General features: G+C 42.7%; 1 protein-coding gene across 2 annotated transcripts; it reads left to right on the forward strand.

The window, feature by feature from the left end:
* The first annotated feature begins 1,730 nt into the window (after positions 1-1,730).
* Positions 1,731-16,382, forward strand: LOC138952014 (uncharacterized). Of its 2 annotated transcripts, none has more exons than XM_070323589.1 (4): positions 1,731-1,766; positions 4,275-5,141; positions 10,013-10,120; positions 12,823-16,382. In XM_070323589.1, the coding sequence occupies exons 2-4, from the start codon at positions 4,275-4,277 to the stop codon at positions 12,958-12,960; spliced, it is 1,113 nt and encodes a 370-aa protein (XP_070179690.1). In that variant the 5' UTR covers positions 1,731-1,766; the 3' UTR covers positions 12,961-16,382. The 2 variants fall into 2 exon arrangements, with proteins under 2 accessions (XP_070179690.1, XP_070179689.1); XM_070323588.1 differs by lacking the exon at positions 1,731-1,766 and adding an exon at positions 3,468-3,605.
* The last annotated feature ends 1,274 nt before the right edge of the window (positions 16,383-17,656 follow it).

A 17,656-nucleotide genomic window follows, 5' to 3' on the forward strand; every position in this document is an offset into this window, starting at 1 on the left:
GCTCGCAAAGAAAGCTTATACAAAATCTCAAGGAGTTACTGGAAGGGTATGGTTTAAATCACTCACTGATACCTAAAATGGCTTCTTTTACATTAGTATTGTCATTAATCGTTATAATGATTAAATTGTATATATGTGCAGTAACTGTCTTCGACATTTTTTCATTTTTTCTTCAATGTTACAATTTCCACAGTCAGTGAACAAATCTTCTTCAGCCCGCCCTAACAATGCAGGATTGAACATTTTGTTCCTGGGTTCAATGAGAAGCAATTCTTTGAGTAAAACGTCGACTATATACAGCGATCGAATGAACAATGCGGTACTAAACCCCTGCACTGCCAACAGTGCAAGGCTAGGGTGCATGTGCACCTCAGCGCCGGGAAATCCCAGTGCAAACAAACAACTGACTGGTCGCTATGACAGCAAGTAACCTTGACCGTCAATCAAAAGTACAACCAGTACTATCGATGTTTTTATCCACGCAAGTAATAACGATTTCTTACAGTGGTAGGGGGTGGATGCGGATGGGAAGCGTTTCACAAAGAAACTGAGAGTCCGTTTGTGTGCCAGTGTGTGTGAGTGTGTGTGTGTGTGTGTGTGTGTGTTTGTGTGAGTGTGTGCGTGTGTGTGTCTGTGTGCCAGTGAGTGTGTGTGTGTGTGTGTTTGTGTGTGCCTGTGTTTGTGTCTCAAGGTGTATATGATTGTGTGTGTATGTGTGTGTGTGTGTGTACACAGTCTCTCTCTCTCTCTCTCTCTCTCTCTCTCTCTCTCTCTCTCTCTCTCTCTCTCTCTCTCTCTTCCTCTCACGCTCCGAGGCTCTCTCTCTCTCTCTCTCTCTCTCTCTCTCTCTCTCTCTCTCTCTCTCTCTCTCTCTCTCTTTTTCTCTCTAACACTGTTTCCCTACAGAATGAAAAGAACGTTGCCGAATCGTGGTGCAACAACTAGCCAGTGTTGAAGCATACGCCCGAAAACAACCACTTTGATCTCGATCACTCTTTCCCCTTCCAGAGCCTGTCACGGTCAACCAGATAGCATTGCTCAACCGAGACCCTGGCTAATTATAGCTATCGGGAATTCAAAGTCGGCATAATGATTTCCCTGGCTTGTGCAATTTGTGGGCAAGATTTCTAGCGGCCTGGGCCAGGTTAACCGTGTAATACGTCGGTGTGTATGTGTGCTGTCTCACTTGGCAAGTTTGGCTCATCGCCATTGCTCGCGGCCGAAGACCTAGAAAATGGAGAACACAGGCGTATGAAATATTGTCCACTGATCATACAGTCCTTTACGGGCAGTAACTTACAAGATGCTGTGAATTTTTATTTTTTTTTAAACACGTGAGATGTCCGACAGGTACTTGCCCGTGGATATTTTATTGACATAGGCCGACAGCCCATATATTTTCATTGTGGTGACAAAAAAGTTTCCACTGTCCACATGGATGAAACAAACAAACCGTACACCAGCATAGAACGTTTTGCAAAACACACACACACACACGCACACACACACACACACACTCTTGGTTTCCAGCACCTATGAAACACAAACACCCAACGATCAAACGCCGTGGGCAGTGTCGACCCTCGCAGCTTCGCTGTGAAGACGAAAACAAGCTCAACCCTGCTCGCTTGGCTCTCTCTGAATGCATGGTGCTTCGCGGAGTTGCCGGAGCGCTTCGTATAAAAGCCGGCCGGTGCTCATTACTAAGCATTCTATCTTTGGGACTCCGACCAAAACACAACGACGTGCTGACAAAGTTTGTTGCTGTAAGTTGAAGTTGAAAAGCACGTGTCCTAGCTGACGATATCTTTTTAACTGTGATAATAAGAAAAAGAGGGTGTAAAAACTAAGCTACTATCTTCGTGGGAATTTATTTAAACAGAAAGAAAAACCCAATTTGTGCCTGACTAAGTGGATGACGATAGGTTATTGCCTTAATGTTTGTGACTTGTTTTCCTCCTGAGGTCTCTTACTGTGGGGACAATATATTAGCTTTTTTTTTTTTAAATCAACAGTTCTGGCTCAGCATTGTGACTAAATCACACTGTTTGTCAGTGTGGAATGTCATTTGCAATACAATACAGCTCCCGGTCCTACACGATGTCAAAACTGAACTGAAAGTGATTTCGGTGACAAGAATTTTATAAGTGCAATGACTTTTTACACTTCAGCGAGTAAGTTTGTGGCTGGACTTGACTTGGCCACCCCATATATGCATACCCTAGTCGAGCCCGTCTCGGGTCAAATTCGGTAGTCGCGCATTGACTCGCATGACGGCGGTCTCCGAGTTGTCATCAATTAGGCGTTGCCACTGACTGACTTACGTAGTTATCACAGTGACTGTGAGGTTAAAAACTAAGAACGCTCGGAGTCGACTATAAGTATTCATTGCAAAGTATTTGCTGAGTAGCCCGGCGGTAAACCGTGTCAGTTCGTTTTTAGGTCACTACAGCCAAGTCAGTCAAAACTTCAGTTTTGCAATTGTGAAAGTGTGTGACATGGTGTAGCTCCTAACTATGTGACTTAGACGTACAAATTAAGCAATAATAAAATTATCTGAGACGAAAACAACCAGATAGAATCTTGACAAAGTCCTCTAAAACTGTTTCAGTGACGGTGAAATCATGGTAATATAAATTTATTCCTGCTGTTTATGGATTAATGAGTTTCTGTTTTTATCTTTTATGAATTTTTTTTTTAACTGAACACAAGAAAATACTATCGACAAGGTAAAATGCTTATCTCTGTTCAGTGAACTCTGAGAGTTTGAAAAACGATTGCAAAACTTGGCCAATTGGTGTCTTCAACGCTTGAACTGGATTGCTTTCTGTGTGGACGTACCGTGTTCCTAAGTTTTTGTTCGTCTTCGTTCTTTATGCTCAAGTAGTTGAGAAGGGAATAAGACAACTAACTTGCAGCGCTGTATGCAGTTAGAATTAATTTGTGTCACCTGCCAGTTCTAATCTTTTTATGACTTTACTAGTCTGTACTGACTGAACTCAAGGTTAGTGCTGCTAACAACCCGACTAACCCGACCTTCTAACAGTAAAGCAGATATGACCAAAAAGCTACCAGAATTGAATTCCATTCACGCTGGCTGCTGGTTGCTGGCACTGGTGTAGTGGGTAACGGGTTGTATTTACCAGACTTGAATCGCGAGCTGAGTTCCAAACTGAGAAAACTAGCCCATGTGTAAAACAATAGAACATGTTTGGTGCAAAGTAATCACCTGTCGTCTGACTCAGAAATTATCATATTGTCGATTTTGTGAAAGGTCTTTATCCATAAGCAAACAGGAACTAAACGTTGAAAACGCACCGCGCTGCTTTAAATGATACTCCATTTTCGTACACCGTGGCCTCTGCGACGTAGCGCCGTTCTGATTGGCGGATATTTTTAGGCGAAGATTGTCACACAGTGGTGCAACTATAAACCGTTTGCCTCAAAGCACGTTGCTCACACCGCGTGTGCGACTCCAGTTGACAACAAACCCGCCGCGATAAACCGCTCTCTCTGTCTTCGACGTTGCACCAACGTTTACGAATATTACCGTGAATGAAAATATTCCTCTCTGAAATCTTTGTCGATGATCCGTGACTGAAGAAGTAAGTGGTGAAACTGTTACTCCTGTGTTGCACAAGTTGCTTGCAATGATGGTAACCACGGTTTGTTTCTGGGTTTTATTTGCCCAGTGAGTATTCTGCTGGATCAGTTGTTTGCTGGGCTTGGGGGGCTCTCGCTGGAACTAACTAACCGGCTTAACTAGCCGTTGCCAGTTTAACCTGGTTACTACAGTGTCTGAAACTGTAGGGTCTCGTCATATCTGAAAACGTCGGCCACTGACGGTATATATATATATATACGTGACATTTTGGACATATGGTTTTATCATGTTTTTATTTAAATGTTTACATCGTACCCTGTTCATATGAGTTGTTGTTGTTGTTGTTGTTGTTGTTGTTGTTGTTGTTGTTGTTGTTGTTGTTGTTGTTGTTGTTGTTGTTACAGACCCTTATCTTTGCTTTGCCGGTCTTGCATAACGCAGATTTCTGTTCTGAAACTAGACACTAAGTTGCCTGTGGAGATACGATCTCATTTTAATTATTTTCCTTGTCTTTTAAAATTGATGGAAACTGTACACTTTCTCAGAGACCCGATACTGACCCATCACAGTTCAGAAAGTGAGCTCACTCTATTTCAACGCCAGATTGTTCCATACCACACTTTATTCTACCATTGAAACGCATGACTCATGCCTTTTTCCACTCGTGCAGATGATCAACAACACCATGCCTCAAGCATCCACAAACCAAGGCTGGAACCAAATGCTGGAAGGCTCTCCACTGTTGCTGCCAGACTACAACAAGAGCTTTTTTGACTTCGCCGACTGCGACATCCAGGCTTTTGACGCCAAGGCGGGAGAACCCGTGGCTTCCTCCGACCTGGTCATGGCTGAAGGCTTCATACCTGTGGAAGGTGCGGAGGCCACCTACACCACGCTGGACTCTACGGTCATCCTGACCTTTGCAGGGGAGGAGTACGTGACTGGGGGGAGTGGACATGTTGGTTGCATCCCCACCACTGCGCTAGAAATGGCCAGCGGGGACGTGGACATGGAAGAGGACGGTGGCAGCACCAGCAACACGGCCGTGGTGAACGAGCACGACGGGGCGTTCTTCGGCACTGTGGTGATGTCCGGGGGAGAACAGAACTCTGTGTTCTTGAGCGTCAACCTGCCCGTCCCTTCGGGGAACCAGCCGACCACATCTTCTCACAATCCTCCCGCAACCCCGTCCTATCGTCCCCCATTAACCCCCAGCCCCTTCTCGCCGCCTTCCAACCACGCCCACCCTCCCTCCACCCCCTCCTGCTACTCCACGTGCAGCGAGGACTACGCTTCCACGTTCAGTGACGCAAGCAGCACACCTGACGTCAAATCTGTGACGTCAGACCGCAAGTTCATGTTCCCTGTGCCCACAGACGACAAGATGGTGGCGGCGACCTTGACGGCGCTGGAGACGAACTGTCTGACGCCGCTGATCAAGGAGGAACTGAAGTACACCATCCAGAGTCGTCGTCTGGCTGCCGGAAAACCAGAGCTTGTGGTGGACGCTAAGCCTCTAGTCAAAGTCAAGAAACAGGTGAGCCTGGAGTTTACTTTTACTTTTTTCAGTCGTAGGCTACATAGGCCAACACCGTATTGTTGAACCCTCGTATTGTGAAGTAGCTGGGTATAACTATGCACTTTGAAAGAATGCCACTATGTGTTATGTTTTTGTTCAATGTAATCCGCTAAGTTTGCCATTAGGTTGTCTTCTCGGAGAGTTTCTGTCTCTTATATACAGACTTACTCTTAGTAGAGGTAGGGGAAGGGCCCCTAATATGGACCACTTTTTGTTTATTGCTGATAACTAGCTTGTTTTCTTGCGAAGAAGTTTCATTTTGTGGTTGGTAGTCCTTCTCTCTTAGTTTAACCGTTAGGCATAACATAATTAGAGTGAAATAGCTTTGATAGACCTTCAGCAAAAATTAAATACAGAAAAAAATCACAAATGGTCCATATTAGGAGCCTGGGCGCCCAATATGGACCAGTGAAGCGGCCTTCACGAATCACTGTAAAAAGCCCCCTATACTTCAAAATAACATGATACAACTTAGTGTGCAAGTCAGACTAATTCAAATATGCTTTAGATTTAGCTGTTTCGGGTTGATGAGAGCATTATTTGAAGCACAACAGGAAACTGAAGAAGCTTATCAAAAACAGAGTGAAAATAAGTGAAATTATCAACTTCCACACAAAAAAAACTTTGTTACATTTTTTTGAAATCTCGAGGGCTAGTTATAGGTTATTTTCAGCAAGCTTCTTAATGAATTAATTGAAATTGCCTTTAGTTTTTATTTTCTTCGATTTGTTGAAGGTGGTCTATATTAGGGGACTCACACATACTTTGAGGTTTTGCTATTATTTTTTGTTTGCAGTAGAAACTCGGGGTACACACTGTTAAAATGTAACAAATACTGTCTTAGCTGTCATATATAGCCATTTTTGTGTTATGAAAGCTTTGGCTGTGGACAGAAACGAGTCCGTTTTAGGCGGCAAATTTAGAGTGAACCCTGCCAAAAGTGAGAAAAAAAAGAGAAAAAGCCTAACGGTTTTGAGGTTTGTGTTTCTGCAACTGTTTTGACATGTACAACTTATCCAGAGAGGGTGAATAAAGCGAATGAAATTGCTTTGAGCGCTCTAGCGCCGTTAGTTTGTCAGAACAGGAGGTGGTCCATATTAGGAGCCGTTCCGGCATATTAGGACCCTTTCCCCTACACATAATTGTTAGGTGTTCATTTCCCGTGAACTCTGACACTAGTTCTAGTGTATTCTGTGAGTTAAATATGGGTTCACTTGTGCCTTGAGATATATATCTCGCTTACAAAGTGTATATTTCTGCAATTTTAATTTTGTATTGTGCCGTTGCTATCGTCTTCGATTCTCACAAGCAGAATAGGCGTAAGACTAAAAAAATATATGCTATAGAAAAGGCAAGAAGCTCGTGTCCATAGCAATTAGCATATATCTATTTCCAAAGAAATTGGATTTGATACATGTTGCACAGGTGAGAATTAACACATCTCCGGTGCAGGCTATGCTGTCTTTCTTTCTTTATTTGGTGTTTAACGTCGTTTTCAACCACGAAGGTTATATCGCGACGAGCAGGCTATGCTGGCATTCCCAACAAATGAAGTAGAGACATCCATAAAGCCTGGAGATTCTTCCTAATGTCACAAACATGACTTTGGTTGTATGAAAAGAGTGCTACGGGTTAAGGCCAACAACAAAAAATAGTTTGTTTACGGTAACCCGACCGACCCTATTTTTTTCGCGCGACCCTAGACTTTTTTTTGGCATTTGGGGAAAAAAAACCAAAAAAAAACAAACTTTTGTTTTTTTTGCAAAATAACGTAAAAATATGGTTTTTTGGGAAAGAAAAAAAAAAAATCCCGACCTACCGACCCTATTTTTTGGGCCTATGTTACCGTAAACAGACCTATTTTTTTTTTGGCCTAATAACATCGCTGGTATAATTTGTCGACGGTTTGGCGCTGTAAATTAAATCCCTAAGCTAACAGTTATTACAAGGGTTGATCGTCTGCTGGCCACACCGCTGAAATAGGAACTGTGAGTTTGTCCGTGTTTAGGTTTGGTCGACAGCCGTTGTCAAGACTGGAAGTCGGCCAGTCTTTTTCTTTCTTTCTTGATTTGGTGTTTAACGTCGTTTTCAACCACGAAGGTTATATCGCGACGGGTCGGCCAGTCGATAATGGACTGAGCCAACCACAAACGGTCGAAGGAATTCGCTGAATCCGCACAAATTAGGAGTACACCCCGTTGGGTTTCTGTTTTGTTTGCCCTGTGTATCTAAGTGCCCTGGTTATAGGACTCGGCGTTTGTATTGTGCGTGGGTGTGAGTGTGAGAGTACAGCCTGCGTGTGTGACCGTGTCTATCTGTTTGTCTCTCTCTCTCTCTCTCTCTCTCTCTCTCTCTCTCTCTCTCTCTCTCTCTCTCTCTCAGTCTCTCAGTCTCTCTCTCTCTCTCTCTCTGTCTCTCTGTCTCTGTCTCTGTCTCTCTCTCTCTCTCTCTCTCTCTCTCTCTCTCTCTCTCTCTCTCTCTCTCTCTCTCTCTCTCTCTCTCTCTCTCTCTCTCTCTCTCTCTCTGTCGGCCGTAACCTATGTTAGTTACAGGGGTGTGGTCATAGGTATTTTATGTCTGTCTATATGTGTCCGCCTGTCAGTTTGTCTGTCTGCCTGTATATATCTGTCCCCGTGTCTTCAATCCCATCTGCGCATGCATGTGATGATTATGAATGTGATGGGAAAACGTCCGTTAATACCGATAAGAAGCAGTTCCTGTTTGTTTGGCCTTACGGCTTGGCTCATAGTGTGCACTTTTGACCGTGACTTGTTGGTTCCTTTCATTCATGTGTCAAGTTGTGAATGTGTGTGAGCATTATCGATCTGTTTCCAGAGACACAGCGTGTTAGACACAGTGCTGGTAGGCACAAGGTCAGTCTGCAGATTCTTGAAGGAATAGGAACCCGTAAACCGGAAAAGTAGGGCACAAGGGCGTTCACAGACGCACACACGCACGCGCGCAGCATAGACACAAATAGTTGCATAGAAAGAGACAGAGAACTCAGGAGAGAGAGAAGAGAGAGAGAGAGAGAGAGAGAGAGAGAGAGAGAGAGAGAGAGAGAGAGAGACTGTGCAGTGCACGGGGAGGGGGGGGGGGGGGTCAGTATATTGTCCAGAATAGAAGTCACGCTTGATAGCATTTTAATTTTGATATGATATCCAAATGCAAAATATAGCAATCGTGTTTGTGACGGAATGGCTGAATGTTGCCGTAGTGAAAAACTATATTAACTTGAACCTTTTCCAAATCAGTAGGAGTATGAATTATAGTCAAATATTTAACAAAACCATTTACTCCCACAGCAGATTATGGTACGTTTTGAAACACTGTCTCGTTGCTCTATCTCTTCAAATATTACATTCTTTCGCTATGAACGCCGCCTCTAGCGAAACGTTCGCACCTGAAAGGATCCGGGAATGTACTGCTAATCTAGGTCATATCATATAGGTGTAGATAGGCTAAGTGTGTGTCGCCGAGGTAGGCGATTTTACCTGGATGTCAAAATGAACACGAGGAAAAAAATAAACTGAAGCCAGTTTGCTATGTCTGTCGATTGTACTAATATCTGGATTTCTCTCGAAATTGGCTATTTCGGTCGTTTTGTGTTTATTTTATTCTAATTTATTTTTTTTTTTAAATTGTTGGGGGGGGATGTTTCTATTTTACCTATTTGCAGTCAAAAACGTCTACCTTGCATGTGCTTTTCTCACTCATGACCTATATCCTGGCTGGTTGTCAATTTCTGTTTGTATGCGACTTAGGCCACACCTAAAAACCTTTCAAAAACACTTAAAAGACCAACTCGAAGTCTTTCTTTGGGGCATAGTTCTCAGTCTACAGTTCAGCCTTAACAGGAACAGTCACGACAGATCTAGACATATAATTATAATTTTCCGCACGGCTGTAAGTAGATATAATGACCCTTACACATCAAAACACTGACGGGGATCCAAAGACAGTAGCGACTGAGTAAGTGACTAGTGAGGTTTTATAAATTAATTGCCACAATACAAATGTAACTACAAGCCTTATTTTGAACAAAATCTGAATTGCATCACACTGACCACCAAAGTGATCAGTATTGTAGATGAACTCATTAGTACTGAAGGGGGATGAATCGGTCATAAAGAGGAGAGTGCCGCACGGGGGTAACCTTATTTTCTCTTATCCCTCTCAGATCAAGCGGGACAGGTGGGGAATGATTCAATGTAAAGGTGGGTTGGCACTGCTCAGCGGTAACCTTATTACCCGTTATCCTCCTCAGATCACGTAGGGGCTGATTGGATGTGAAGGTCTGACTGACTAGTTAGTTTTAACGTCCTCTTAGGACCAAATGGCCTGTCTAGGTACAGGTAGAGTTAATATGCTATGCCCAGGTGTAAAGGTTGGATGGCACTGCTCACCAGTAACCGTATTAAAGGTCGGGTGGCACTGCTCACCAGTAACCGTATTATAGATAGTATCCTTCTCAGATAAAGCGGGACAGGTGGGGAATATTTGGTGTAAAGGTTGGATGGCACTGCTCAACAGTTTAACCTCATCATCCATTATCACTCTCAGATCACGTGGGGGCTGATTGGGTGTGACGGTCTGACTGATTAGTTAATGTTTATGTCTTCTCAGGACGAATTGGCCTGTCACAGTCTTGGGACAGGTAGAGTTAATATGCTATGTCCCGTTGTAAAGGTGGGCTAGCGCTGCTCAGCAGTAACCATAATATCCCTTATCATATCAGATCCAGAGGAACAGGTGAGGAATGATTTGGTGTAAAGGTGCGGTGGCGCTGCTGAACGGCGACCTTATTGTGAGTTATCCTTGTGCTTCAGATGACTGCCGAGGAGCGAGAGAGAGCCGGGAAGCGTCGTGACCAGAACCGGGTGGCTGCACAGAGATTCCGACAGAAACAGAAAGACACGGCTGATGTGCTCACAAGGGTAAGCATGAAGACTTTTTGTGTACACCTTGCAATGGTATTGTTTTGACTGAAAGCGAAAAAGCTTCTCTTAGAATTTTGTTTACATGGCTGGAATCAATGAATTTTAGTTCGGTTTTTTTGTGGTTTAAAACCAAGTTTTGTAATAATTCTGGTTGGATACAACCGCTGTACCAAAAAAACATGTAGAGTCAGTTATGATTACTTGTGAAGTTTTTCTTTTTTTTTCTTTTTTTTTCTCTTTGTCTCTTTATATCTCTTTTTTCTTTGATTTCTTCTTCGTCGTCGTATCTGTTAAGATTATTCATGTTTGGGCATAAGAGCTAGGTAAGGTGCTGGTGGTGTTTGTTTACAAGTGAATCTTCATATCTTTCATAATTCGCGTCCGGTTACTAGAACTAAAATATATCCCCCATAACAATGAATCGTGCTTTTGACAAGTATAGAATCGCCTGGATTACAAGGATTACTCAGAAAAGTGTGTACGGCCATCTTTGCAAGGAACAGCCTGTTGATTGATTCAGTTCCGCACTGTCGTGTCCTGGGTGATTGAGGTTTCTTGGTCAGTTAGATTGTCAATTTCTGAATTACTTGTTACACAACAGTTTCTTTAGAATGTTCTTTTCATTGTAATTTGTTTTGTATGACTGGACTTGGGGGTCTGGAATACATCTTTTCATTGTAATTTGTTTTGTATGACTGGACTTGGGGGTCTGGAATACATCTTTTCATTGTAATTTGTTTTGTATGACTTGACTTGGGGGTCTGGAATACATCTTTTCATTGTAATGTGTTTTGTATGACTGGACTTGGGGGTCTGGAATACATCTTTTCATTGTAATGTGTTTTGTATGACTGGACTTGGGGGTCTGGAATACATCTTTTCATTGTAATTTGTTTTGTATGACTGGACTTGGGGGTCTGGAATACATCTTTTCTTTGCCAGACCATCTAAGCACTAGTTTTAGTAATGCCCCTCCTCCCCTCTCTGTCCCTATCGGACTCCACCCCCCAACCCCTCCCCCCCAACCCCTCCCCCTTCTTCCCTCTTGCTTTCTCCTTTTCCTAATTTACGCACCTAAAACCATAGATTCCAACAAACGTTACTGGACATCATGACTTGAACAAATTGATCACCGCCTAGAACAAGCATCCCCAACCAAGCCACAGGCAAATCAAAACAAGAAATTCCTCCGAGGTAGGAAAAACACCCCCGTTGGTCAAAGGGAAATAACCATTCTCACTGCACCCATTCTCACTGCCACCAACTGAGAAGGTTATTTCCCTTTGACCATTAATATGTTTCTGTATAAGTCCTTGTAGAATCTTAATCCACCAATAACTCCCTAACCGTGTGTTTGACTGGTCCCAATTTTTGTAAGGACCGTCTCAGGAATGTATAGAACCTGTTCACCAAGTTTGGTGACGATCGGTCCGTTCATTCTTGAGATCTATATGCGAACACAAACACACAAACAAACAAACAAACACATCGACCAAAACCTATACACACCCCTATACCGGGGGTGTAAATATGCAAGGAAACACACAATGACTGAATGAAAACAACCGTGCACACTTTGACAAAAAGTAGTATGGCCAACGATGAAGTCTTATTTCCAATCTCAGAATTGAATAATTGTTTTCTGTCCTTGATCTGAAAGAGGGGTGTCAAGAAAACTACCCTGATCTTTTGAGAACTAGCGAAAGAAAATCGAACTGGACTCAGCAGAAAAAGAAACTCGTGGTGCTGATGGCAAAATCTGCTGTTCTTAAAAATAAACTGTGAGAATAACACAAAAACTACGCACATGTTTGGGTCTTGCTTAGTAATGATGAAACTGGATCGTAGTGAGCACGTGACTTGTATTTAGGACAAAGTTTCGGATTCGTTGACCTGAATCGTTCATTGTGGTACCTCCTCTCCTGAAAAGAAATATTACAGATCTGTGGTATGGTGGTAAGTAGTTTTGACTCATGCTCAGTTTATAGTTTACATTCGTCTCTCGGGATCTTTTAACTTGAATCTTAGAGATCAAATCCTGTCAGTGACGTCATGTGACGAATAAGTTTCTAAAAATAGAAAATAAGCCTGTGTGACATCCGCTCAGTATTTGACAATGTCACTATCAGTTTGTGACATGGTTTGAGACTAGGAAGAACACTAACTAGTTGATTTGGCAATAGTGGGGGAATACTATCAGATATATCAAATGCACACAGCAAACTCCAAAATAGTCCAACGATAAATTTTCAGGTAAATTATCGTACTGTTAGTGTGTGTGGCGGGCGCGCGCTCACACACACACACGCACACACACACACACACACACACACACACACACACACACACACACTCACACACACACGTACACACACACACACACACACACACACACACACACACACTGACACACACACGCACGCCCGCATGGACACACACACACACTGCGTACACGCGCGCACACGCGCCCAACACACACTGACACACACACACACACACACACACACACACACATACACACACACACACACATACATTCTCCCTCCCGTTCTTTCTCTCCTTCTCCGTCCCCTCATACCCGCTACCTCACCCTCTTCCCAAGCCTGCCATATCCCGATCCATCCTGTGTATGAATTGTTTCTCTTGAGATGGCAGAATCGTGCATTATGAAGAAAACCATATATATCTATCTGTTACAGAAATGCCGCAGGATAGAAGGGTCCAACACCACCTTACGCAACGAGATTAAAAAGTTAGCACGTGAAAGCCAGGAGCTCAGACAACTCCTGACCTCTCACCTTATGGTGTGCCCAAAGGTCAAGGTCGCCAGGCCGTGAGCGACCACCTGAGCGCCCCAAAGCGACCGCGACCGGACCGACCCAACGACCGTGACCGACCGTTGCTATCCCGAACCCAACTTACTGCGACCAGTCCCGCTCCGAGAAGACCGGCTCCACGCCCTCAGTAAGATGAACTTATGAAGCATCTCTGTAACTGCTTGAACAAATGTAAAGCACGTCTGTATACTGACTTCATATCGACTGAAGTAGTTCGCATGGATGACCATATCATAGACCTGTACTTTGCTGGGACGTGAGAGTAGCTACTTGTGCAGTCTATTATCGTAGCATCGTATAAACTGCGGGATTTGCACTCAACACTGGACTGGACATCTAGACGTATGGCCGGGAACGTAGAAGAAGAAGAAGTAGCATCGTAGGCGGCATGCTGAGGCTGAGACTGAAGGGAAAACTACCAGTGTACCCTTGATGGGAATCTGTAGTTTACATCGAGGAACTCTGAGATGAAGGCATATTTATCCTTATGTATTCGTTTCTTTACGCAGTAAATTCAGAGATCGTCACTGCAATACATAATTATGGAGATGAACACTCGAAGGCATGTCTGCGCTTATGTATTCGCTTTTTGACGCAGTAAAAACAGAGATCTTCACTGCAATCATATGACTGATATACCTGCGTATGGCAAGTTCACCTTGACACAGACTGAGTATGGCCCGAACTTAACCATTTCCCGCTGGACAGAGTATGTGTGTGTCTGCATGAACGTGTGTACCTGTATTGCCTTCGTGAAAGATGATCTTGCTTGCATAGAAGGAAAACCGTGAGCCATTAATTGTGAGAAACTTGCCTTCGCAATTATTTGTTCGTCATGAACAAGGTCACAGAAATGTGTAAAGACATTGGAGGCGGTTGTCTTCGCGAAGGTGCATGAGATGCACACAATCTACATTGCTCACTAGAGAAGGAGGTGGGTTTCTTTTCAGAAGAGGGGGAAAGGTTTTCTACGTTTACCTCATGACACAAAGTGTTTGGCTAGCCCAGGCATCTAGAGGAAAGAGATTCTGTGACGCTGATGTAGTTCTGTGACATCAAGGCTACCAGTTCTTTGTGACGTCTGACTTCGTGACGTCCTTTTCTTTTTTTTAACACAAACTCCACAGTACTTATTTTCCGCATGACGTAATGCCACGGTATGTCACATGCTTGTTTTCATCATTGCTCTTCTGATGTTTTGTGTGTCTTCTGTTTTAAAATTTGCTCATGACGTCTTCGTCAATGTCACGTGTAAAACAAGTGCCGGATAGGGTCTTGTTGTCACATTTTATACTCTCTATCTCAGTCTTGGACAATTCGTTTGATGCATCGATCCGGCGTGATTCAGTCATAAAAACTATACCATGTGAGCGTTACATCAGTTTCTGCAGTTTCTGTAATTTTGCAGATAAAACACACGTTTACTGTGCAATGCTTTTCAAATATTCAGTTAAGGGGTGGGGAAGAGGACGGCGAAATTGTATTAATCATGTTGGGGTTTTCATTGAATTGGATGTCGTAACATATGTGAAATCGCTCAAAAGTGTTGAAGTTGTCGGTTGCGCAGCATTGTCGAACAAAAGCCGGGTAGGCCTATTGACGCAAATCGGGGACAGGGAAACTCCAATGTATACGTTGGTGTAAAAACGCAGGATGGTTGTTGTTTTTCTATCCTTCTGACGTTTATCATTACTACAGTAAAGACCAAGATTGTGGCACAAATACTTTACACCTAGGCTACATCACCTTTGCCAAATACACTGCTGGAAAAGTCCGCCCTTTTCTAAGGTATCCGGTACGGGTTGTAAAAGTACGAGCAAGTGCGTCATAGTCAGTCTCCGGGAAAAAGAATTGTATTCAGTCCAGAGTAGCGTATGACTTGTATGAGTAAGCTTACTGCGTTGTGTGTTGAACGGGAATTCCCTCTAACCGTCTGCTTGCCGCTAGTTGAAAGAGCTCTTTGCAGCTGGCGGTATTGAATGTAGACAAAAGTGTGTTTCATATTTTGGGGCAATATTCTTCCTTTGTCCGGGCCTTTCCATAAAGGTTTTTTTTTTCCTTCTCGGCCTTAGGGACAACTTGAAAACGTCAACACTGAAATAACTAGGGCCTACAACCGAACAGCCTGACAATAACAACTATTATACAGAACAATTCGTTATAAAATGCTTATGTTTTTGATAACAGGGTAATAACCAACGAGATTGTAACCGTCTAAATAGTGTTTTGATCCTTATATCGTAAACTGAATTGTAAGTAGACACACTCACGGACATGCACACGTATCACTGATTACGCCTTGCCCTTTGACCCCACAAGATTACTCATACCGTCCAACGTGCAATTCTGGACCCACTTAACACCGTCAACAAAACCAGCTTCATAAAGTAATAATAATAATAATAATAATAATAATAATAAAACATTCTTTTATAGCGCTGTTCACCGCCGAATGGCAGTCTCATGGCGCTTTACACTAGACATTATTACACATCATTAGCATAACGTCATTAGCATAACGTCGTGTGAGAATGACGAAGAGCGAACACGCTGGCAGCAGTTGTGTTTTGGTGACTAAATAACTTAGGCGTTGTGGGGCCACGCTTACCTTGCTTGGCCTTGTGTGTTCGCTATAGCTCAGGGGTACTGTGATAGGAATGAAATAGCTCAAGGGAGAGAACTTTCCTTTCAGTTCGGAACGCTTGCTCATGTATACCCTGCTCGCGGCTACTGACCAGGCCTCACAGTGAGTGACTCGTGTGCTAAATTTATCACTTGACTAAACCTACGACAGCAACAACTTGCAAAAAAGAGAATGATACCACACACACACACACATACGCACACACACAAGGAAATTGTCAACTCGTTTTTTCCACATTTTTCAGGGTTTTTTTCTTCTCTTCCTGTTGTTGTTGTTGTTTGTTCGTTTAGGTTTGCGCGTGTGTGTGTGTGTGTGTGTGTGTGTGTGTGTGTTGTTGCTGTTTTTCCCCTTCTTGTTATGTTTTTTTTTAAAGGGGGTGGGGGGGGGTGTGATGAAGAAGCATTCTTACCACATGTTTGTCAAATCAAAACAATGAAAGTGCTTCTGAAAGGTTGCACGGAACAAACAACCAGTTATCTTTATCATGGCATTTTGTGTTGGCTATTGTGCATTTATAGGTTGGACATTAAACTTGCAATAGGTGTTTCTTTGTTTGAACTTTGCACTCGTTGAGGAAATATATGCATCCGCTGTAAAAGTGTCATCATTCCAAAACGTTGTTTCCGCAACATACTAATTTCGCTCTGTCATTGTCAAGGTGTTTCGTTGAGGAAATGAATCTCAGTACACTGAAAGGCATATATATATTATGTTATAACAAAATGTGTTCTTTTTACCGAAGCATTGCTGTTTAGCAGTTTGCGACAAAAATCTAATGTTTTAGAGAGAGGGGGGGGGGGGGGGGGGGTGAGTGGAGGGGGGTTGAGGGTATTTTTGTTTTATAACCAGTATATTTGCTTTTTATGTGATATTGATGAATAATCTGCAGCATTCACAAAACAAAAACGGCGTTTATCATTTGCATGCCGTGCAGTGGCTCAGAAGTAATGTGTTTGTTTTTGACTTAAATAGGATCATGTGCAGATGTAATTTATTACTGTTTTAATCATTGATTAAGTTTATATTTGATCACGAATGTACATTTGCTCACAATAAATCAGGTAGCATGTTTGGCATATTTTGTTATATACTTGTAAATAGTAAATTGTATGATTCAGTGAGTGTGGTGTGAAATATTGATTGAAAATTATGTTTCATTATCTGAAGAGAAATTTGACAAAAGTGTTCACACTGCACATAATATCGCATTGTACAAAGTATGAAATTTGCATGTATTGTACATTCATGGATCACACGAACCTATTGCTTACTGTGATAAAGTTGTGCTTGGTAGACTGAAAGAGTACTGTTTAGTGTGTGTGTGTGCGGCTGCAACTGGTGATGATTTAGCATAAAAGCTGTGACCTGTGTGACAGGGGAGGCTACCGCTCCTTTCACAGCAGACTCTGCACCCGAGTTGTTGGCCTTTAAGTCAACACCGGTGGATTGTGGAATTCTGTTTGTGATGGGGTCTGGTGGTTTCCGATTGTCTGTATGTTCATGGAAACCGTCGGCTTTGCATAACAGTTTTTAAAGGGCTAAGAAATTAGCCCTAACATTTTCAATCCTGTTTGATTGCACTTCGCCTCCCGAGGTGATCGTAGTGTTACGGCACTCGGTTACACCTGGAAAATGGAAAGTTCTGAACGTATTTTACTTCTGTATTTTGTTTTGTATATAATGGATTTGCGATAACATGACAGCAAAGCAAAGGCTTGCCATCCTTTTGTCTTCTAATGCATTTGTTATTATTTGGGCATTGTTGGTTAAAGCCTAAAAATTGCCACAAAAGAAGAGAAAAAAAGCTAAGTTGTTTAACGTGATTCTGTTGATGTTGTTTTTGACGGTTATTGGTTATTTCACAAACATGTAAATATTAGTTGAATGTGAATAAACTACACAATTATCAAACCTCAGAGTTTTGCTTGAAAATGTTGTTTCCGTGAGACTGAACGTTTAATATACCGAGACTGCTACCCACTCTCTCTCTCTCTCTCTCTCTCTCTCTCTCTCTCTCTCTCTCACCCTTTACCTCTCACTCTCTCTCTCTCT

The sequence above is a fragment of the Littorina saxatilis genome, linkage group LG17, assembly GCF_037325665.1.
Source record: "Littorina saxatilis isolate snail1 linkage group LG17, US_GU_Lsax_2.0, whole genome shotgun sequence".
Lineage (NCBI taxonomy): Eukaryota > Metazoa > Mollusca > Gastropoda > Littorinimorpha > Littorinidae > Littorina > Littorina saxatilis.